General features: G+C 44.7%; 1 protein-coding gene across 12 annotated transcripts; it reads right to left on the bottom strand.

Moving 5' to 3' along the window:
* Window positions 1–575: 575 nt before the first annotated feature.
* On the bottom strand, window positions 576–23953 carry SETD7 (SET domain containing 7, histone lysine methyltransferase). Of its 12 annotated transcripts, XR_010071157.1 has the most exons (10): window positions 23847–23953; window positions 18645–18774; window positions 13276–13477; window positions 11211–11400; window positions 9467–9548; window positions 8232–8349; window positions 7771–7928; window positions 4324–6799; window positions 3643–3749; window positions 576–3490 (listed from the first exon to the last, which is right to left on the bottom strand). XR_010071157.1 is itself a non-coding variant. In XM_063335522.1 (8 exons), exons 1-8 carry the CDS (start codon window positions 23884–23886, stop codon window positions 6619–6621), a joined length of 1101 nt encoding a protein of 366 aa, XP_063191592.1. In that variant the 5' UTR covers window positions 23887–23953; the 3' UTR covers window positions 576–6618. The 12 variants fall into 12 exon arrangements, 1 of the variants encoding a protein (XP_063191592.1); XR_010071152.1 differs by having other exon boundaries at window positions 576–1572; window positions 2185–6799; XR_010071156.1 differs by having other exon boundaries at window positions 576–1305; window positions 2185–6799.
* Window positions 23954–24712: the final 759 nt, after the last annotated feature.

Raw genomic sequence — 24712 nt, 5'->3', positions numbered from 1 at the left:
GGCAATTGTGGGGATCGCAGAGGAGAGGAGGGCAAGGCAGGCACCGAAGCGCTGATGGGTGTCACGTGCCCACCAAAAGCTGCTCCATCACTCCCCTCCTCAGGTGGGCCGGGGAGAGAAAACATAAGGAAAGGCTGATGGATGGCTGTAAGGATTACCTGCCTGGAAGGCACCGCTGCTGCTTGCTGCCATGCCTTCCTACTGCCTCAGTCAGCAATGGCAAGAGAAAAGTACACCCGTGTGCATTCACATTTTTTAAATTACAACTGTTAAAAGACACTATGGCATACACGGGGAGGACGCTCTTCCATCCCACAACGCAACTACAGCCCATGTTACGTGCACTGAGAAGTGAGTAACAAAAGTGGCAGAGGTGCCAGATAAAAGAAAACCAAGGCAGTGGTGTCAGGAGCACCCTGCTGTTCGTTCACTATCAATATAACGTGGCCTAAAGTGTGTTAACTGTGCGCCCGTGCACCAGCAATAACCAGCAAAGCAACCACACAGCAGAGAGGCAGGGAGAGGTCAGAGGACGCCCAAACCCACGACACACAAACAACAAGGAGAGACGAAAGTTCTGTTGAATATTTTAATATCTGCATTGCCTTCATAGCGCAATTAAAGCAATCTTTAAAATTCACTTATTACAAATGTTTGTCAAGTCTTATTTTTCCCCAGAAACATTTTTCTTACTTCCTTGCACATACACCCAAACACACTATAAAAACCTCATTCATAACATCAAAGGAAGGGCAATCATCATTCATGTAAACATCTTTCTTAGAGTTATCCATTTTTTAAAAGTCATGAATAAACCTACAGATGTTCAGTAAGGCTCATAGTTCGAGTACAAATGTCATAAAACACCTATCAAGTACTGTATACAAGTTAAGTTCTCCGGGGTTAACTGTTACCACGCGTGTAAGCTTACCCCAAGGATTATTCTTTAGCACTTAGTTCTTCAGAACAGAGACACCCAGTAATTATGGGCTAAAGAGTATTAAAATAGCAGAAGGCCCAGCAGAAACTGTTAGGTAAAACACGATTTTAGTCTGGATCTTAGCTCAAGAGTTAAATTCAGTACAGGTACAGTAGGAAAGGTTTTCTAGGAGGAAATCTGCAGAAAGGAGGGATGGGTCCGCTTGTACAGTATCAGGGAGGGACAAGCTGAGAGGTATGTCCTGAAGACGTGACTGGCCTTGCTATTGCAATTATTTATGACAGCCGTGTGTAATGCTGCATAAATACTTCCCCAAATAGCAGAAACGACCATTTGTAATTGTAAAGATCATCTGTTGCATCTCCCTTTAAAAAAAAAAAAAAAAAATCTGCTTATTGGTAACCAATTACACTTGCATCTTACAAAAAGACATCCTTTTAAATTTGGTTTAGATCTCACTGGAACCTTTTTTTTTTTTTTAAATATTCATTCTACCATGAAAATATTTCATACAAACATCATTTTACATACAAATATGTTAAAACTTGTGAAGAGGGTCTTCCCACACTCATGATCCTATGGCTTCAACATTTAATTGCTTAGATTTTTTTGTGTATATGTGTATATTTCTCCTGGAAAAAAAAAAAAAAGTAGTTACAGTAAAATTGGTAGAGAAAGAGGGCAGGAGCTTCAATTGCCTGAAGACAGAAGAGCGCCAAGAGGAGGGTCCATTCAACAGATAGTGAGTGACCTTAGTGTTCAAAACCTTTGATCTGGGGCAAGTAAACATGCACTCAATCTTGCACCTTTTTTTTTTTTTGTTTAAAAAAAAAAAATCCCTTAAGACTGCTTAGAAACCGCTTCGTCCAAAAAAAATATAATTCTCGTGTTCCCAGTACACAAAGCAAAAGGAACAAGAGTTCTCCCTGGGGTGCTGGTGAGGGTGAAGCCTGCTCAGACCCACAGGTAAAGCTGCTCCCGCGCCTGCCTTCCTCACCCAAATGCTCTCAGCATCCAACGCGGCGGTGGAAGGGAGGAAGAGGTGTCTAACGCAGCACCCCAGCATATAAGGAGACACATCAGCAACGTTGTTTTCAAAGCAACTGGGTTTTGTTTTGTTGTTTGGTTGTTTTTTTTTTTTTAAGTGCTTGGAGGTGAATTCCTCAGGCACCCACAGCTCCAGCAATTCCGCTGTGCCAGAGGAAGAGAAAGCAGCAGGTAACCGGCTCTCTACAACTCGTTACCTTATCGCAACGCCAGCATTTTCCAAGAAGACTTCAAATCGAGTGAAAGGATAGGAATCACACAGAGGTCTCTGGGACAGAAGCGCCACCGTACAGTTCCTGGTGCAACCGAAGTGGTGAGCACCGGTTTCAATTGAAGGACAAGGGCAGCCAACTGGGAAGGAAACAAAAAAGTGGCAATTCCCACCACTTCTCAGTTTGTCGTACCGGACAGGGTACATTGGCTACTCTGCTCCTCCAGTGCCTGGCAGAGGGTGAGAAATACCCGATTTCTCTCTCACTTCCATGCCAGCAACGTGCTACAACAGCCCCAGGAAAGAAACCACAGCCACTGCCAACTGTGCGCAACACCGAAAGAAAGCTCCGCACCCGAAAAGGCTGGACTAAGGAGAAGGCTCCCTAGTTGCTTCCAAAACATGTGGCCTCCCAAAGGTCTCAAAACCTGCACGAGTCATCCAGGAGCTGCCTCTGGGCACATGCAACTGCGCAAAAAGTCAAAAAAAGCCATCACAGCTCTCACTCTGGTCACTGAAGAGCCATATCCACCTATTTCCTTTGACTTTTTCAATAGTCAAGACTTATATGCATTTATGTAGGTTAAGGTTTCTTTAATTGCTACCAAAACAAAAAAAAAAAAAAAAAGGAAAAGAAGCCTTTTCAGATTTGTGAAGGAAAATCGGGTATTTTAGTAGATCCCCAAAAGTAAAATGATAGCAAGAGACTCAACTTGAGACCACCCTTTTCCCCTCTTATCCAGAGGAGTGACCCAGCAGCTGGTAGCCCTCAGCTGTAACTTCTCATGCTCTCTTGTCCCCAAGATTATCTGCCTCTGCAGAAAACTAAGCTTCTGTATTCTTGGTGACAAAACACAGTGCTGCCATAGCAGGAAGATCCATTTAAGATTTTTTTTTTTTTTTTTTTAAAAAGAGACAATCAGCAGCCCCTAACACAGGCTGGTATAGGCTCCTTCTCATACAGGAGCTTGGGTAACAACCCTCCCACCGCAGAGGAGCCACGTGCAGCACTGCAGGCCAAAGGCAGACACTGGGAGCTGATCCGTACCTGAAAAAAGCAGCAGTTCCAGGTTCTCTTACGCCATTCTTTAGCCACAATGGGTATCCTGAGAGCCAGCTGCTCACCCAGGCTCAGCTGACAGGCATCGGCTCTTCCTCCCGTTTCCATGCCGACAGGACAGGTCTTTGGCCAGACTCTGAGAAGCAGAGCTTCTTTACTTACTGCATATTCACCAACAGTCAGCTGCATCCAACAGGCTCCAGTGGACTGCTTGGCGAAATGACTGCTTCCCCTGCTCCAAATTAAAACCAATTTTTGGCGTGGGTCTTGTGTTACTACCGATAAATAATTTTGCTAAGCTGGTCTCGCTATCGAGTGATCCCCAGAAGCTGAGCTGCAATACGTTGACCAAGTTAAGGCATTATTTGGAGTTCTGTAACTAACCTGTGTTTGAAGCGGTGGTTGCCAACGCATACCTCTCAAAAACCTCTGAAGGACACACTGAGCCCTTTCGCTACCCGGTGGTAAAAACCATCCCAACCATCTCCACTCTAACAGATCACAAAAAGAAAAAAACAAAGAGGAATTAAAAGGCTTGGTCCTGAATCAAGCCAAAGCAGCTTTATAATCTCCACTTTTATAGAAGGTTGGTCACTGAAGAAGGGATCTACAGGAGGACCAATAGATTTTAACAGAGCAGAGAGAAAAAGGACAGTAGAGCTAACAGAGACAACAGACACAGCTGTGGCATACCACCAGGCTACAAGCATACGCAAGAGAATCTGCTTGACTGTCACCAAATCAATGGCTTTTGAGAAGACGCAGAGGGTACCTCAACGCCTTTTTTTAACCTAGCATTTCCCTATTTTAGGATGCAACCTTCAAAGCTGATGTGCGAAGAGCACCTATCTGTATTTACCTCAAAAATCAGGCAATATGAAGACTGACAAATCTACTAAAACGTAAGCAACTCCACATGAAGAGGAGACAGCCGAGGAATCAGAGACTGACCAGAATTGAAGCCAAAGGAGCTCTAGAGATCAGAACATTTTAAGCACGATTCTCTAGCGGGCACAAAGACGCCAGCAGTCCAAAGCAGGTTATCAGGACTGTGGAAGGAATTACCGTCTATTCACAGCAGGATTCAGTCATGTATCTTCCCTCTCCTCTTCCCCGGACTTACACACAAGCCTCAGCTTCGCAAACTTCATGGTCCTGGCAGAAGAATCCACAAGATACACACAACAGCTCACTACCAGCAAGACACGCTTTGCTGCAAACGGCTGAAACAGCAGTGGTCTAGAAGGACCTGTGGGCAGGCAGGAAAGGATAAAGACATGCATATTTCTTTTTGAGGTTGATTTGCTGAAGCCGTGCTGCCCATCAGCCTTTGACAACCCTCCCTCACCTGTGAGGCTCAGTTCTGCCTCTGCCTGCTCAGCTGGAGTCCCTGAGTTGTCACCTCTGCCAGCCACCTGCCTCGGACGAGAAGCGGAGCTGTGGCCTGAGCCTCCAGCGTGAAGAGGAGATGGGTGGTGTCACGGCTCACATTCAGATCACCGCTGGAAGAGTGTCAAAAAGCCCTGAGCCTACTTGTCCATCGCCCTCCCCCCCAGCCACCTCCCAGCACAAGCACAGAGCAGCTTTTATGCAAGCTTAAATGGTGAGGTGCTGGAAAAGGTTTGCTATCAGTCACAGAGCCTAATCGGAGCCCCAAATTAGAGGGGTTCTTATTAACTTGTTACAGATACCAAAGCAAGGATTCTCAGACTGCACAGAACAGCAGCCTCATCCTTCCGCTTGCAGGTACCAACCCAACCCGTTCTCCACCTCTAGCTCCCCAGACAGCCAGGCACCTCCAACCGTCCAAGCAACCAACCAAAATGTGTTGCCATAGAAAGGTAGGTCTGATTTCCAAATCATTTATGTTACATATATACAAACTCTTTTTAAACTACAAACATTTAAAGAAAGTGTTGCAAACGCATTTGAGTTTTTTCCCCAAAAGCTGCTAAACCCAAAAGAGAGCATCGGAGTCCCAGAAGGGTTCCCGTATCTGGACCGAGATGATTATTTCTCTCTTATACAGCATTAGGCAAGAACTAGTACAGTATCTGAAAAAACGCACAACAATTTCCCTAGCCCTGAAAAATCCCAGAATACAGCCCTGCAGATGAATTTTCACAAGCCCCCTGCTGTTGGCTGCACCAAAGCTATGGATTGACTGCTGTTCCTAAATATGAGCAGCGAGTGATGTTTTTACATTCATTGTCTTTCAAAAACAATCTTTTCACATCTTTTTTTTTTTAATCTTATTTTGATATCTCATACTATGTTAATTTACTGTGTCTTAAACCATTACTACTAAAAGACAGCTACAAGGCTATATCCTTTGTCAACTGAACACATACAAAAGCTACAGCTCTCCTTAACCAAGTACTACAGCCTGCCCTCAAATACATACACCTCCTTTAGGATAATTCAAGCGTCTCATTGCTAGAATTTTTGCCTTGAGAACTGGCTGCTTTAACAGGCGAAATACACAAACCCACTCACGGACACTAATGCAAGTAATGTGCTTGCCTTCCAGAACGCGTACTTCGGAAAGTCCTTCCAAAAGTGAATCCGTTTTCTCCTTTCAGAAAATCTTCATGCAAAGAACAGCTTCATTTGCGTGTCATAATCATAAATTAAATAAAATAAGCCAGCCGTAAAGGCTAGATAAATATTAGGTTTGGACATGTTGCTATACTATTTAGAGAGCCACAGAGACCAACACACAGCACTCTCACATACACACACAAGCCTTTCCACTAGTTAGAAAGGATTTTCTCCTGCAAAAGAGGATTCTTAGAAAGAACAACGTTCAGACAAGAGGAAAGGGGAGTTAAAACCCAGCCTCCTATATGCTAATAAATAAACTGCTCTATTGCAAGATTCAGATCAAAGGTTTAAAAAGGCAAAATTATGCTACTATTAGAGAATATCAAAATATTACTGTTATCATCACAAGTGGCATATATGCAAAATGCAGTTGCACAATAATGCCTAGGCAGATAGAGAGCAACACTAAGTCTGCCGACTAAAAGTGAACGATATACCCATTTTAGTTTTCTGTCTAGTCTTTTGGCATCTTTGCATATGGTGCAAAAGCAGAAGCTACCAAAGAATATCACGTCTCGTATAGAATATTAAATAATTTCTCCAGATAAGACTGGTGCAACGCTAGCTAATTTTAAATCTGCTATGAGTAACACAGTCAAACCTAGTTAGTATGCAAGAAACTTATCTCTTAACACAGAATGCAAAGTTATGATGCAACAGCATGAACAATCCCTGGTTGTCCAGTTTTCAGTATAAAGGTAGTGCATAGATCCAAGTTTCTATTTCAGTTTGCTGAACGGAGAAGGAGCTCCCGTTTCACTTTTGCTGGGCAGCCTGGAAAGCTTTCAGTTCCAGCTGGTACCACTCCGGTGCTTCTGGCCCGTTTTGCCCAACGGGGTTGTGATCGTATCCGTAAGCCACTGTTAATTCTTCATCCTTCTCCACAGCCCTGATGGTACGGATACACTTGATAGGCCCAAAACGAGGATGAACAAACCTAGACAGAGAATAAACACCTTTGCTCGGCTTAGCTGTCAATTCACAGACTCCGTTAGCCCCTTTTACATTTTCAGAAGTCACTCACAGTTCAGAGTAGTATCACTTAATCTGATATTGCTTCGAGTCAATCTTATGAAGACTTAAGTAATAAGGGCAAAACCATTGATATATTAGATCAGCTTTGTGTAGCTCTATTACTTGAAATTTTTCAACAGTCCTGCAACATTGCTTGCTTGTAATAAGTAAATAAAGCAAAGTTAATCACTGCCACACGCCTTGGGCTTGCAGAGGTAAAGATCTGCACAACAGTAAAACAGAAAAGATTATGAGGGACTGGAGAGCACGGAAAATTGCTCACCTTCATTTCCTCAGTACAGATTACCCACCAAATAATCATAACATACTTCTGTACATCTTCTCTCAGGGTCCAACAGTAAAGGGAACTGGCTTATTTAATGAAAGTAAACTATTTTCTACTTATCCATCTCCACAGGTCTGTTTGTTTATACATCCGTATAAAAATATTTATATCCTTGAGCATGTGCATACATCGAAAGTTTCCTAGTGCTCTGCACCAACCGCAGAGCAGCAAGATGCTTATTTTTTGAGTTTCAGAAATGACAGCATATTTGATGGCACTGGTCAAGTAGTTCACCGAACACGGTGCAGAGTCCTACCCAAACTAGGATTTCGAGAGTTGTGCTTACGCATTTTAGAATCAAGAGGCAGCTCCTAAAGTTCATGACAGAATTAACACAGCTGCAAACTTCAAGATATTCCACGGTGTAACTCCCAAGAGACATCAAGCACCCGCAATGCCAGCCAGTTTCCAGCTTGGCCCAGGTGAGCAGGAACTCGTCCCAGTGCCTGGACCCGTCACTCCCAGCCCCATTCAGCTGCCCAGAAACACCCTGGGAGCCCAGACTGCCAGGCTACAGCTTCCACTCCGAAACACGGGACTCTACTTACGGGTCGTAGATGCAGTTAGGAGTGAAAGAATGGTTGGCCTTATGCCCCAGCGAGGCACAGTACTTGGCGGCGTGGTTGTAGGGCTCTGGCACGTCTATGACTGTTTCGTCATCCAGGGATATTGTATTTCCGTTGAGGGCCCAGTCTCTGCTGTCTACCTAGTTTGCAAGGCAAAAATCCAGTGTGTGTGTGTGTGGAGGGGTCAACTTTGCCAGCAGTTTGAAAGCAAACATTCAAATATATGCAACTAAAGCTTTTCCTGTATGTATGTCATAAAAAAAACCCAACCCAACCACTTTTTTTATTTATACATAGGTGAACATGCACTTTTTTTTTCTTTCAATAAACTCCATCATGTTAAATCTTAATGGTGGGAAGGGGGCAGGTGTAAAATATTACTAAAAGGAGAAGACTTCAGAAGGAGCAATGAAAATTCAGACTGACTTTTTTCTCTCCTTTACCTCCTGGTGTGTAATTCGCACTCCGTTGTAAAAGGACATAACTGTACTGGCTTCTGCTGCTATTTTCGAAAATAATCCTTCTCCAGCACTGGAAATTAGAGAGACATCAACATACACCCTACAAGGGGAAAAGGACATGGAATTAGTGATTGGCTACAGTTTTTATTTTCAAGAAGTATTATCACAACACCACCGGCATAAAGACTAATACTTCAATATAATAATAAAACTAATAATAATAATAATAATTCAAAAACTCCAAATGCAACTCCTTCTCCTTCCTCTCCTCCATACGTTCTCTCAATTTTGGTAAAACAGAGATGTGGTGGGAAGTTGAGGCAGGCTTTATCTATTAGTTTGAAATTAATTTTTTTTTTTTAAGTGCCAATCTACTGTTACTCCTCAATGATGGCTTCAACTCAGGAATACCCTCACTAACATTCCAGAATCCCAGAGGTACCCACTAAGCTGAGGTTGCCGATGTGTACATGCACAGACGAGCAAGAGTTTTCAAGGTGAAGCCCTAGATCTTTAAGCACTTGATGGAAATTAATGACAGCGTTTTACTAATCACTTATTTAGAGATTTCAGACTATCTGAAAAGACTACAATCAATGTATCTACAATGCAAGGACTTTCAAAAGTCTAGGTAAAAGTGTAATTGTGGAATAGTCACAGAAGAGATATCACTGACTGACTATGATGCAACGATTGCTGAGGAACGTGTTTTGACATTACAGGGTTGTCACAAACTATCTCACTTTCCTCCAGCTTGATGATTTACTCTTGCCACTTTGCTACATCTGTAGGGAGGGTAGAAAACTTTGTACAACTCACGCCATCCAGTGAGACACACTGAATGTGGCACGCTGCAACCTGAAGCTAGTTACACATCTAGGAAATGGGGAACAGCGTACTTTTTTGCGCAGAATGCTGTAGATAAAGGCTATTACTGACATCCAGAGCTTGACTGAACATGTCTTTGAAATGCTAAGAAATTATCCTAGTTTAATCTCTTAAAAAGTATTGAGTGCAAGTTCATTGTGCAAATCAAAAAGAAATTCAATCAAGTCAAACGCTGACTGATGTGCAGTAATGGGTTTCATTTCACAAACTCTTAACACATTTTTTTCTTAAATTTTAAATGAGAAAAGCTTTGCAAAATTAGGCCCTAAATATGTAACAGCAAAGAAAAATGGACAATATTGAAAGAGAGGAGAAGAAAAAAAGCCTACCTCTCTGACTCATAAGGATCAGGAAGAAGTGCATTTGTAGAAATGCACGATGAAGTAGATTTGTCAAAACTGTATACTGGGCCTAAAAAAAAAAAAAACACAAAAAAACCCCAAACAGAAATCAACAAAGGAAATAAACTAATTGTCAGTACTGAAAGCATGCAACCCTTAATTTAATCAAGGCATTCAAGAACTACATTTTAAGGACTGCAAGAAATAAGTGTCATATGCTTCCAAATAAAGGTATTCAATAGAACCGCACCTGTAAAAGTTTCTTGATTATTTTTTCCCCTTAACATACTAGAGTAGCAGCAGTATCACAAAAAGGTGATATATGTGTTCTTCAAACTACTAACTTTTAAAGGACAACTGGACAGTCTTTCAAAACTGACCCTCCCGGAGTCTCTAATTAAAATCAAAAAGCAAAGCAAAATTTTAAATGATATATTAATTAACACATTAAATATAAAAAAATCTTGGACTATTTCATATATGAAATGTTTTCCAGTCCAAACCCTGAAGATACTTCAGCCAGAAGATAATGTTCAGTAATCATAAAGTACACTTGCTACAGTCATTTATTTCCTGCCACTAATAAGCAGCTCAGTGGTGCAGCTCTAATTATATCCTTACACCCCTCTCCAATCAACTGCCAGAGGACTACCTGGGAGATAGGTTAAGATGCAGGTGGAAATAAAATGGGAAAAAAAAACCCCAAACACAATATTACAAAGTCTGATAAAAGGCCATTGTCCCTGATGTCCAAGAACTGTTCCGGCCGAAGGCAGCTTCCTCCAGAGTGTAATTCGATCCTATTTACAAAGGACAACTGTACCCTCTCCGAAGCCATCTTTTAAGTTACATTTTGATTTGCTATTACAACTGAGAGATTTAAAAAAATAAGAAGTCACATGCATTTGCTTCTCAACACCTTCTCACTGAGTTTTACGTTCTTATTTCGTATCAAGTGAGACAATCTTTGCTGGCAAAACAATAAATGTGATAGCATAGTCCCTGTTTGTTACTCATGGCCCTGCCCACAGCTTAACCCACTCACCTCCAAAACATCACATACACCTCACAGCAACAAAACTACTCCAGAACTATCGGCCCAAGGCACCGCTGCCCTAGAGAAGGAGCACTGGCTACATGGGTCGAAGGCAACACCCTGACCCCAACCATTTCATAGCCACTTTCTATCAGCAGGACTAGACGGACTGAAGGGTGCTGGTGAATCAGACTGTTACACAACAACTGAATCTAGTTCATTAATTCCAATCCCTGTGTCCTTTCAGTCCTGTAACACAGATGCCAGAATGTTCACAGGGCTAACATTCACTTGCACAAAAGCAACTGACAGAGCTACAACCAAACCGTGCCATCTCTCTCCACTTTTAGTTATTTTACTAACAGAACAATGCCTGTAACTGCGCCAGCATTAACACAGTTAGGCAGGTTCTCATGCTGGCGCCGATGGCAATGGTGTGTGCAAGGAATGGGGTACGGAATGCAGTTCAGCAGCACCAACGCATGGGCCACTTCCTTGTTCCCAGAGCAAAGGGATCGCTCCACGTTGTCTTTCTGTCCAACTGTTGAATTCAGGAAAAGGGCTTCTCACTAACAGACTTATTATCTCATCACAGCCAGCCTTTAGAGCCTCTAGAGGGGAACGTAACAGAAACCAAGCCGTTTGCAGTGAAGAGCTGGTAGCAAGAATACAAGTTTCTGTGTTAGCTGAACTTACTGCCTGGCACTACTTCAAACTGAGGTTTCCCATCCTCTACAGACGTCAGAGTCGCCAGTTTTGCTTCTATCATTTCTCCATCTATGAACCTTCCAGTATATGCAGTCTTTCCATCAGGGTACACATAAGCTATTTTCTCTCCAGTCATCTCCCCTTCTTCATTCACTTCTCCCACAAGGCTGCCTCCATCCTGAAAGCATGGGCAAGAAAGAAAAGGCAAAGCATTTAGTTATACTTTTTACTATCTTCAGTAAATGAAAAAGATTTTTCCCAACTTTTTAAAGAAGCAATCTAAGCTACAGTAAATTCAGATGTGAGATCATGAAAATGAGTGAGAAACAGACACATGAAGAAGGTGGGTGAAGTCATTCCAGTCAGGATAAAACTGATAAAAGAAATTAACAGGGTTTTGTTTGAAAACTTTGTTTGAAACAGGCAAAACCCAAGGTCTTTCCTTCCACATAACACAAATATTGAGTTTCAATCGGCAAAATTTTTATGTGAACAGTCTGTGAACCAAGGCCCAAAGCCACACACAAACTTCGTCTGAGGTTTTTTTAGTACGATACTGTGCTGGAAGAAACAAAAAATTAAAAAAACACTGCCTTGCTCACTGCTAATTCATGGTACATCAGAAGACCTGGGCCTATCAAAAAAAAAAAAAAAAGACAAATAAAAAGATTTGCTGGACAACTGGGGAGTTTCTCTGTCCCCAGCAACCCCCCACCATATCAGGGGGTACTCCACAACTGTTTGCTGAAAGCCATCATCAGCAACACTTTTTCTCTCTAAGGTTTACACGTTTTAGCCCTGGGCTTTGCCATCTGTGATTTGCCTGCAACTCCAGTTAAGGTCTATTACGGAATTGCAAAATGAGATGCATAGATTAGCACAGGTCTAACGACTTCAGGTGTTTATTTCAAAAAGGACAAGGAAACATCTTCAAATGATGCCCTGGAGCAAAAACAGCAGGAACAGACTGATTTAGATCAAGATCGCCGGGCACAGACTCTATTTAAGAGTTGCACCATTTTGTTCAACTCCAAGGATGAAAGAGCTTCAAACATACCGTAGTAAGGAACAGTGAACCTTAAATTTTGGTAAATATTTGTGCACATAGCATCATGCACAGAACCATGCATAAACAAATGGCAAAGGTTTTTTCGAAACACCTTGTATCCTTTAGTCTGGCAAGATGATAATGATAAAGAACCTCTAAATACCCACATTTCCAGAAGGTACAGCAACACCTCGTCATCTGGAAGATGAAACAGGAGACATATGACCTGAAGGGTCAGCTGTGTGTATTTTATACACTAGTACCGGAAAACTGACGCTTGTTTGGCAGCGTACACCAAGCATTTTTTCATTGTAACACACGTGCTTAATGGCAATAGTGAAAACCAGGAAATAAAATGAACAGCCAATGGCGAACATTTGAAATGAATCTGCAACTGAAGTATGTACGTATGTAGCACAGAAATAGATTGGGTTTTGACCAGAAGCTTAATTACATGCAGATGTTTCCCCCTCCTCAGCACAAGGTAAAGATTGAAAGGTTTAAGTCTGGAGTGCTCTATAACACTGCATAGGAATTAAAAAAAAGTTACACCTGATATGTTGGGGGAAGCTACACTTCACAACATACCCTGCAGAAACGGACAAAGTCTCCCCTCCAAGTTAAATAAGACCTGCAGGTTGCAATAGCTTGCGTGGCTCCCATGCTCCTCACCTGCAGCCAGCACTACAAAGTGGCAAAACCACCAGCCCAGCCTTCCCAAGGAGATAAATGCACTTCCAAGGGGCTGGGTTCCCTGGAAGACGAAAATAGTGGAGGTATCTCGCAGCCTTGCTGAATCCTGTCTACTGGGCAAACATTCAACACTGAAAAGGTTTAACTGTATGTTGGATTATCCAAAATGAGAATGCACAGATCTTCCACCCAGGTTTTTATGTGTTGACTTTTGGATAGCTGGGTCATGGTGGATATTTGTTTCAGCTGGGGAGAAAAGACAGACACATAATGGTACTATTCTGCAATAAAGAGTGCAGGTGTCAGGCTTACCGGGTAATAAATCCAACAAACTCCATGACGAATGTTGTCTTTATACTGCCCTTTGAATATCAGCCGCCCGTCACTGTCATACTCCTGGGCTGGTCCATTCAGCTCTCCATCCACATATGTGCCATGAAGGACCACTCCATCCTCGTACGTGTAGATTCCCTGGCCTTGCAGGGCATCATCAACATAGTACCCTTCCAGGGTGCTGGTGAAGAGAGAAAAAACAGCAGTGGAAGCCACCCCTAGAGGTATTTAAAAGGCAGGTAGACGTGGTGCTTAGGGATATGGTTTAGTGGTGGTTTTGGCAGTGTTAAATTGATAGTTGGACTTGATGATCTTAAAGGTCCGTTCCAATCTAGACAATTCTGTGATTCTATGACTATTCACCTCTCTAAGAGGCCAACCCAAAGCCTTGACACGAAGCACAGCACAACCCTGCTCGTCATTCTGCATATTAGTGGTCCAGAGAGGCTGAGGGGAAACCTTCAAGGAAGTCAGGTCCTAGGAGGAGGTAACTGTTGATGCCTGGTTTGCTACTGCTAGGTACCCTACAACCCTCCCCCGAAACGCACACCACCACTGCAACAATCATAGGTTTTCTTCGTTTTCTCAGTGTCCACTCTTCAAGGGCCTGTCGCAGGGCAGAGCCATCCACAGGCATACTGCAAGGAATGCTGAAAGGGTCGGCAGCGGCTCCCAGGGCTCCATCAGTGGGACGTCACTTCCAGTATCTCTCCTCTGTGCCCCACCAGCCATCACTACCCACCATGTCTGAAACTCTGATGTGTTTGCTGGTTTCAAGCAAATTTGAGGGGGACAAAAGAAAGGGTAGTAGAAAGATAAAGCTGACTTTTTTGGAAAGCCAAGACAAAAAACAGAAACTTTTTTCTACAGACCTCCAAAGGCAGAGAACAACTTACGCTGTCCTTTCACCAGGGTGCGCTGCATGGGCACAGCATTATTCATCTAAATTACATTGCTGAGCTTTGTTTATAGCCTGCAGTAGCAAATTACAGCAGCGAATGGACGCTCGTGGTTGAAGAAGAAATTATTGCTCAAGCAGGCTACTCTCTCGTTAGGATTTTCTACCTCCTACGTTTGGATCTTTACTGACATCTCTCTGGTGAGGTGAAATTGAACTGTCACACAGGTGGACCGCAAAAGGGCACAAACTGCAACCTGCTACCAGTGCACTGTTAGCTCCCTAGCGATACACTTAGCAGCAATCTGTACCAGATCTGCTGAAAGCACTGGCATTTTTCATGTATTTCTATTAAAATGGAACACAGCCTGTCAAACAGAACTAGAGCTGCACTTGGATTTGAACAAAGAAAAATTTCACTTCAGTTTTGTCTTGCAAAACCTTTAGAAGGGGCACAATAACGATCTGCTTCGCTCCCTTCCTTAAAAAAAGACTGCTGAGAGAAACTACTAAAAATGAAAGCCTAACTGTAAAAGAGGACCTACTCAGTTATTTCTTTCTCAGGTTAGAACTAGCATAAAGAAATACAAAAAACTGTTTAGCTTTTACCCCAGTATATTTAGCTAACAGTCAGCTGCAGTACACACACTTTCACTGCATAATTCTTTTTCTGATGTAGACTTCTAAGGTATAAACGCAGTGTCTGGGGGCACATGATTCTACATGTTTTAAAAAACTCTACAAAACATATTTTCAAGAGTTGGGAACGGAATGTTTTCTCAGAATTAGCTTTCTGGTTTCTAAAGCTTCGCTCCCTGCTGGGCAACCTCGCTGAGGTTTTCATAGGAAAATACACTACAGTAAGAGAAGGCATATTATCCATGACAAATAGCGTGTTTAGAAACAAGACTTCAGCTTTGGTTTTTCAGACCTCCCTTCATAGCAATGCTGTTCTAAGCAGCTCCTTTCCTCACGCCGTGCATTGTCCCACAGCAACGCTCACACAGCCTCAACGCAAACCAGATGCGGAGCAGGAAAACTGTTTTACTTCTCAGTCGGATGAATTTCTTGATCCGGGTTGCTACAGAGCTGCACAGACAGCTATGGCACCACAGCACAGGGAAGGAGCAGAGCAAATGAGAGAACCACCAGAAATCTGTGCACTTACTCAACTACAAATGACACCACCTTCTCCTCTAGTTTATCACAGATCACCAGATTTGAATTTCACTGTAGCTGGCACCACACACAGAGTCCATGTGTGGGATTACTCTTTAAAAGAAGCAGGCCAGTTTGGTCTGTTTCATTAACTAAACCCCCAGTTTCTGTAATGAAACAGACCAGAAAAACCTTCTTGTTACCTTCAATGGTATTAGTTGAAGTTAACAAGCTGCTAAATTACAACAGTGCTTCAGCACTGGAAAAACACATCACAGCTTTTACTGTGACTCAAATTTCTGTGTTTCCTTTCTTTGTATTCAAGCTCCAAACAATGTCCTCTTCCTACTCTCATATCACCTAAGGAAATCAACAAAAAAATACCTAAAGAAAGAATTCCATGTCTTTCAACCTTGCCGAAAAAGTCAGATTCTCTAAAACTTCTATACTTCTCACAGTTTTTGGAGTTCTATTTTTCCCCCCCTCTTTTCTCTCTCTCTTTTTTTTTTTTCTTAAAGGTCTCAAAGTATGGTGTCTGCAGCCAGACACAATACTTGCAGCCAAGACCTGATCAGACAAAGAGGAATAAACAGCTCCTACGTCTTGCATAAACAAAATCTTGTTAATACAAACCCTGAGCTAGCCAATACTTTTCCCATTTGCTTCTCAGATTATCACGTTGTGGACAGTGTAAAATTTTACTGAAGTCAAGATTTATCAGATGTACTGTCTTCCCACTATCTACCAGGCCTAGAGGGGATTTAGGGTAACCACTACCTAGAGAATAAATCAGTGATAAGAGCTGGGGAAAAGGGGCAATACTTGCTCCCATGTGCCTCCAGGTATGAAGTTCCATCAATAGACCTCCGATCCATTCATCCCTCGCTCCCTGATCTCCCACCTTTCCCTCTATATGGGAACACTGAAAACTTTTCCTTAAAAATAATACCATTCTCTACTGCGTTCTGGGAGATGTCAGTTCACAAGAGTTTCTAGTTAAGGGAGAACAGCAGCTGGAGCTCTGAGCCAAACACCGTGCTCATGACCGTAGTTATTGCACAAAATGTTTTGTAAAGTGCACTCCAGCAAGCCTTAGCACCAATGAAAGCTCAAGTACATAATCCAAAACAGGGAGTATGCCAGAGGTGAAACCTCTCTCTCTCTGAAAGAGTATGTTTGGTCTTGTTGCATTTTTGGAAGGGGGGAGGAAAAAACAACTGATATTTCCTTCCAGGTTTCCACTCCCTTAAACAATCAACAGGAAGGGGGTAGCTATTCCAATAAAGGGAAGAGTTTTCACAGAGGCAAACAAGGCAGCCAGGCAGCCAATCCTACTTCCCAGCACTAAAAAAATGAGAACGCTTACACTGCTGCCAGTCCAGTGTCTGACAGGACTCAACCACTCCCAAACAACAGAGCCACAGCAGTTCAGCTGTCAGCCTTTACCAGCGGCCTGTGAGGGAAACAGATCCAGGAATGCTGAAAACAGCTAACTTACTGCCCTGAAGCACACAATACTACAAGGGGAGAGATGTTTTGAGGGATTTTGGGGATTCTTTTCTCTTCTTGATAAACACTCAGCCTTGCCCATGGTACAGTTAATGGAAACAGCACGTCCTGTTTTATGCCAGGTCATTCTTCCTGCAACACGTCACGACACCTGAACCATCCTCTTCAGAGAGCAACTTACTCTTGCCAGCTGGGCATAGCTAGGTAACTTGCAACGAGTAACTAGAGTCACTGCTTGGTTAAGACTGCTTCAGCTAAATTAAAACAAGAAGTCTTTATAAAAACATCCCGTTTTTCAAAACCGTATTACAGACTATTTTTGTGTATTTTCATTCTGCTAGTTCCTGAAGTCATGCAGTTGCCAACTGTTCCATTTTTTAAGGGTTATGAAAATTTAAAAAAAAAAAAAAAAAGAAAAAAAAAAAGACGACTTGGCAACACTGAAGCAGTACAGAAAAGGCTCAGCAGCAACTAGAGTTTTCCCACAGAGCACTGCCTGTACCCTGGATTACTTGGAGGAGCAGCCCTACAAACAAAATAGCGGGTCAGTTTCTCTGACTGTACAATCAGTAACTGCTCTGCTGAGATCATCAACAAGCACAGAAGCATTATGTACATGTGTCCATAGAGCCGCTGTCTGCCAACTTAAAAAAAAGGCTATTTTAGAGAGGTCAGCTGCTGGGCAGTACTGATTTTCAGTTACTCACACAAGATTTAATAAGCCCATTACCAACAACAGTGGGGATTTTTCTTCATCCAAGCTTAGGGGCCTGATCAGTTTCTGCATAACTGAATAAATAGATTATCCTTCTCATGAAAAAAAAAACTCAATCCCCAGTATGAAGCAATTGCAAAGGCAAGTACAGACAAGGAGCTGACTCACTGAGACAGCACAATACCTCCGCTCCTGCTCAGAAGTTCACTGAGCGGGAGGAGAGTAGACCCGGCACGACTGTCAGTTTAACGGCTGCTATTCATAGTGACACCGACAGCTGCAAAACCATGAAGAATCGTGTCATTTTATACATCTGCCGCTCCTTTGGAGGAATTCTGAGCAACTGCAGAGAGAAACACTGCAGTTGGGGGAAGATGTACAAGGTGTTCATAATGAAGACCTAAGAAGAATACACATGCATAGGAACAGACTAGCCAAATTTCGCTGTCACAACTCCCAGTGAAGAGACGGGAAATTATAGGGGCTTTTCTGAAAATAAATCAGACCACAAGCAACTTGCAGAGGATTAGGTAGAGTTGGGAACAAAACCATATTTAACTCAGTCCTTTAACCATTAAACAATTTCCAAGACCAAGCAGAGGGTAAGCCTTTTTCTGTCAAGGCCCTACATCTGCGCACGAGGTCTGGCACAGGGAGCTCCCAGTCCAGCTGCAGTCTCTGTACAGAGCTATAAGACAAACAAAGAATTCCACCTGCAGTTATGCACTAGAACTTCATAGTCCAAGTCATCGTCAGCATGGTTTCCAATAGCTCTGACCACCTCCCAGTTCTTATGGTCTCTAATTAGTTCATAACTTTACAGTGCTAAAAGAGCTCACGTGGCTGCGTTCTCCCACTAGGAAACAACTCAAAGCACCACATTACACAAAAAGCCCGAAGCCCACAAAGGTACGGCTACAGCAGCACTAGAGAAAACTTTTCCAGCTACAGTTTCTAATGAGAAAGCTTAGCCAGAAACTCAGCAGCATACAATCAGTGTAGATTATTTTGGTATCACTGCAAGCAGGAGGCAGAATACAGAAGAAAAACTGAAGAGTCGGTGTTTACCTTCCATCAAAAAAGAAGAACTTGCCGCGGCCATTCTTTTCTCCATGGACAAAGTTTCCCTCAAATCTGTCTGTCGACGAATAGGTGACTGTACAGAATCCATGTGGCAACCCATCATCATCTAGATGCCCTGGAATAAAATCCAGACAAAGAGCAAAAGCACACATTAAACATTATATAAAATTGCAAACCTGTTCTGATTAGGTAGACGCTTGAAATGCAGTACCTCCATAGTGCAAAACAGCAATCCACATCAAAACACTTCTGTTAGGAACAGTGCTCAGACATTCAGTACAACTTAAGTCTGTACTTGTGTAATGCACTTCACTTAAAATAAAAAATAAAAAGGGTCAGGATAAAAGAGAAGTGATGAGAGACAGGAGAGAGAAGAATAAGGAAAAAGACATGTTTCTAAAAGAAACAAGGGTCATACTATTCTAACTTGTGTTAATATACGTCTTCAAAAGTATAATAATTCTTTATCTAAAATATATATTTCCTGGTGAAAATAGAATAGATTTAGACTTCGAACCACTGAGTAAGAAAAGATTTGGTTTCTTCTTTTGATAAGTGCATGTCTTGCAACAATGTGGGTGTGCCACCTCATAACTATAGCCCCAGGAACTTAAAGAAATAAAGGCATGTGATATCTACAATACTATGCTCTTGCAATATGCCAGTCAAGTTGCTATTTCATATTTTAAATGCTGCTCTCCAGTGCCTCTCTGTGTGTTCGCATTACATCCCCCCATCCCATTCCCCTTCCCAGCCGTATCAACTTTCCCCATTACAGCTGTTGCACATGGATCCTCATCTGCGTGGGTCTGTATCTTACAGAATACAACTGGCCAACTCTGATTAAGTTAAAGCATAATAAGGCTCCCATTGCATCTCCATCTGCCTCTTCAAAACCAAAAGAAAATAGAAGGAGAGTGTTTTAAACAATTGCTGCTGTCTAGTTTACCTGTGTGAACTTGGAGCCCTTGGCACTGTGTTGGCAGAACATTGCTCCACCTGCAGAATGGAGATGCTCAAGCTCAGCAGGGCTGCTTTCAGCACAGCGATGCGCCAGATGCGGGTTTAACAAGCTCCCATCGTGACATTTTAGCAGGTATAAATTTTGCATGAAAACTGACGAATAAATAAAAGCTAGCGTATATTTATGTTCTTCCACATTTCTAAATAAAACCTGACCTCTGATCCCCCTGAGTCTCTTGGTGAGGCATACAAAGCCTATCAGAGATGAGAGAGCACACGCATCCACTTCTACAGGCTTCGGATCAAGCTCTTCCCTGACCAAATTTCCCCTAAACTGAAAAGGTTCAACGCACACATGGAAAGGCAGAAACAAACTCCAGTGCGAGGGGGAGCGATTACAGCCCAGGCTGATGCAGGGAACAAGAGGCGCTTCAGAATTACCAAACCTTGAGTCCTATGCCCAGGGAGAAAACAAGCTGTGCAGACAGCAGCGGGAGAAGCCAGCCGCTCATGCGGCTTCAGAAGTCCATCTATTCATGCCCCGACTGCAACAAGTCCACAGGGTTCTGTGGGGACAAGGGTACCCAGAGGGCAGACGCATGCCCACTTGTTCTTCTCACATCACCGTAAGTTACTGCTTCCTTGAGATGCTTCATAGCCCCTCAGGGACATCACAGACAGGGCACAGCATGGGGCTGCATCTGGTTAAGAAGTCCTCTCCAACGGGGCACATGACCTGCCCTAGCCTTTTAATACCAGAACGATTGACAGAAGAATGCCATATAGCCCAGGATGCTTTGTCACGATGTATTTTCAAACTTTTGTCTATCTCACAGTAAAATTTCATTAAAAAAAAAAAAAAAAAGAGAGAGAGAGAGAAGGAGACACAAAGATAGAGGAAGGCAAAAAAAGAGCTAAGTGAATGTTCCTCAAAGTAATCAAGTATGGCTGGTTTATTACCCATAATAATGTGCAGGTTTATTACCCATCTCCTGCACTTGTTACACTAAGTATGGAAATGCTCCGAGAAAGAAGGTGTACAGAAGAAAATAATGGTGAGACATCTGAACTCATCTAAGAGCCAAGATTCCTTCCTTCACCCTTCCCACGCATGCTTCCCAAAGTTTCTCTCGCACCTGCTCTGGCACTTGCCTAGCACTCTCTGCAACTAGTGCAAGTCACCAATTCAGCAGAAAATTCTTCCCTTCATCGTTTTGTTGCTGGTTTGGGAGGCTGGCCCCACGCCCCACCGCCATGGTCGAGCTGGGTGGCTGGGAGCCGACCTGCCCCTCTTGGGGGGCAGCAACCCACCTTGCTTCTTCCAGTTCAGCCACCGTGCAAAACACCACCATGCTCTTAAGTTCCCACTCCAAGCTATGTTGAAAACAGTTGAAAAAGTTAATAAAACCAATCAGACACTGCTTACTGCCCAAGCCGAGAGGAGTAACAGAATAAGAAGAGAGAGCAAAAGTAGTGTGTGTGGAAGCTACATCACTAAAGGCTTTTAATAACTTTGAAGAGGAACCCTTTAAAACAGAAAAGGCAGCGTGCCGCTCTCTCCAAACAGAAGAAAGGCTTTTTTTTCCTCCCATTCAGTCAGGACACCCTTTTTTGTAGAAGGGAAAAGTTTTAGCAGTTATGTCAATTTAACTAAAAGGTCAGGGGAATTTCTGATGTGGACATCTCTTTTAGAACAAAACCAGCTACGTCATCATTTAAGGCTTCAGTTTTATCAATATGGGAAGGGTATACTGGTGTAAGCTAACAAACCCTAAACAATACAGTACCGGTTTTCCCCTCACTACAGGAGCAAGACTTTTATAAAACACTTGAATTTAAAAAAAAATACTAACAGGATTGATCAAAAAAACCCAACAACCAAACTTGCACCTTTGTTCTCTGTGACTATTCGGTTTTGTCAAGATTTTGCTGGAATGCAAAGCCCAACACAAAAGCTGCCATGTTTATACACAGCACTTATGTCAGGACTTTTGCACGCTAGGATACAGGCTATCCCAGAGATTTAAATGGTCAGCTTTGATCGGATGGCCTCTATACAGAGTCTTAATCTCAGACATAGTACAAAGAATCCAATTCTTCTAATACGCTAGAGATTTTCCCCTATTGAAAAAAAAAATTTCCCCCAACAAAACAAGAGACATTCAGTCTCTCTTAGTCAATAGGGGGGGAAAAAAAGTAATTTCAAGTTTAATTACATAGATGCAACTTTTCCCATACAGCTGAGGCCTCAGGCTCTAATTCTGTTCCTGGTGAAATCAATGGGAAAAAATCCTCATTATTTCAGTGGGAGCAAAGCAGTGTTCCACTTCTCTCCCCCATTTACGAAAACAAACCCAAAATGTCTAAATATATTTTTAAATTATTGTAAAACCTCAAGTTTGTCACTTCTCTAAGGGTCTCTCGAGATATCCTCTTAAGCTTAGACCATGAACTTTTCAAGAAAAGGAACTACACTAATAGGGGCTCATTCACAATGCAGCACTTACCAAAAACACTGATGTATACAAACCAAAGATAAAAGCCCTTTACTGTCAGTATTACTATTACTTAACAGAAGACATACAGTGTGCACCATTGATAAAAGATTCCGGCCTCAAAGATGCCAGACGGATGTTTTAGGAGTAACAACAATAAACTAACCTCTCCCCCCCCACCACCAAAAAAAAATGCGTTGATTTCTGTCGTATTTCTAACTTCCTCCGGGCAAGTGCAAAAAACACCCAGGCAGCCTATTCGCCCCTAAACAGCACGCTGCTTCTGTGGCACTTGGAAAAACATGCACTTTCATATACACTGCTGAATAACATATGCTTTAAAAACTCCTTTCCTCAGCCCACAGAAACGCTAAGCAAATCCATGATACAGCGGAATGCTTTACCTGCGACAGGAGGATCAAAACTATGACCCTTTGCCCAAAACGCAATTATAATCCACAGATTTGCGGAGCCGGGGGGGAAGGGAGGGGAAAAGACACACCCGTTCGGATGCAGGGTGCTATGGATGGGGTGTGCCCTAAGGATCTCGCTCCCCTCACGACCGTGTTTCACACAACGCGGCTTCCCTGCGGCTCCGTCACCACATACCTAGGCGATAAATCCCGATCCTCGCGGCAGCTGCTTAGCTGGCATCTGCTGTGAGACTAAGCTGCCGTGCCCGGCGTCTTCTTCCGAGAACTGGGCTGCGAGGCCTAATCCTCCTGCCATGAGACACACGCAGCCCACCGCCCAACGACGAGCGTGACCGCCACCTCGTCATTCCAGTCCGCTTAATCCCAGCGGCTGAAGAAATCCAGGATTGCTCTTCCCGGCAGGACTCGAAACCTTGGGTGGTGGTGGCAGGGGGGGAGCCGGCACTATCACCCACCGCTTTGCCCGAGAGCCGTGAGATGGGGGCCAGGCCCCACTGCCCTCCCAGATGCCCCCTCGCAGCATGGCAGCCTGCCGGGCTGGGTGCCGCGGCTCCCACCAGCGACGCCCTTCCGTAGGCCCCCGCCCCTGTTGGTTCTTTTTTTTACCACTCTGGAAGGGCGAGCTCTCCCCTCACGAATGGCGAGCAGAGAAGGGGGTGGTTGTTGCCCACAGGGCCTTCCCGCTACCATAGGGGCGACGAGATACGGCCACAGCCGCCTCCTCCGGCTGCCCTCTTCCCTTTGCCGCTCGCCCCAAGGCAACTGGCCCTCCGAGGGGGGGCTGCCCTGGCCCCCAGCGCCCTGAGAGAGGACGGGCATCCCCCGGCACCCCACCCCGGCCCTCCGAGGGGGATACCGCACCTCCAGGGAGGGAGCCCACCTCGCCACCGTACCAAGGGACTCGGCAACCGCCCTACGCCACCTGCCCGGGGCCGGGGCGGGCCAGACCCACCCGCGCACCGCCGCCCCGTTATACCGGCGCCGGGCCGGGCCCCATGACACGGCGCTGGCCCCCCCACACCTCCAATCTCTCCGGTAGCCCCCCGCCCCCATCGCCTCCGGTCACACACCGCCACGTGCGCGGCGGCGGCAGCGCGGCCGTTGCATAAGCCCGCTGATGTCATGCGCTGCCGGCGGCCCCGCGCGCCCCTCCCGGGCCCACCGTTCCTCGCCCCCTCCCCCCCACCCCCCCGCCATCCTCCCCGGCACCCACGAGGACGCCCCTCCCTCCCTCCCTCCCTCCACCTCCGCTCCCCCCGCGCCGCCGTCCGCCGCCCCCCCGCCGGGGCAGGTACCTTCCACGGTCTCCTCCAGCGTCTCCTCGTCGCTGTCCATGGCGGCGGCAGCGGCGGCGGCGGGCGGGGCGCAGCCGCGGTAACCCGGGCGGGCGCGCGCGCCTGGCCCCGCCTCGAGGGTGGGGCCGCCCCATAGGCCACGCCCCCTTTCAACAGGCCGGGAAGGGCGGGGCGCGAGGGGTGGGGGGGGTGCTGAGGCGCGCCCTTTAAGGCAACAAGATGGCGGCCGGGGTGAGGTTTGGTCGGGGTTCTGCTGCCCCAGAGCCGCCTCCCGTGGAAAGCGCCGGTCGCACCGCAGGTCTGACTCCCCCCCCCACAGCGCACTGACGGGGATGGGCACGGTGCTGAGGCGAATGCCTGAGGAAATGGTTAAATTTCTGCCGAGGAATGTGCCAAGCGTGGCACGAAGCCACATCCAGCGCTAGGCCCCACAGGGCTAGCGTGGCACCCGCGGGCTCCTGCTCCAAATCCGCAGTTCGCCTCACACAGCAGGCCGCCTTACGGGCCCCTAAGGGGCACCGTGATGCCGCTCCTCCCTCCCCGCACCAAGAACTGCACTTGGTCTGGTGCCTCTGGCCTGAGGGATTTAAGGGGCTGCTGTGGTCTGAGGAACCTGCAGCAATTTGTTGTTGTTTGGACAATTATTCTCTCACCCAATGACCTCTCCCAACCCAGGAAGGGGGACTGGGGAAGAAACAAGGAAACCCAAGGGTTGAAATATAAACAGATTTAATAGAATAAGACTAAATAATTAACAGCACCGAAGAACCAATATCAATCCCGATACCAATATAAAATACACAAGGATTATACTCAGGCCATTCTGTCATAGGAAGCCGTGCACTCCCAGCAGGGGACAGCAAATG

This window comes from Chroicocephalus ridibundus, chromosome 5 (assembly GCF_963924245.1).
Source record: "Chroicocephalus ridibundus chromosome 5, bChrRid1.1, whole genome shotgun sequence".
Classification (NCBI taxonomy): Eukaryota; Metazoa; Chordata; class Aves; order Charadriiformes; family Laridae; genus Chroicocephalus; species Chroicocephalus ridibundus.
Note: the sequence above shows the minus strand (reverse complement) of the source record. Positions and strands in the feature narration are given on the sequence as shown.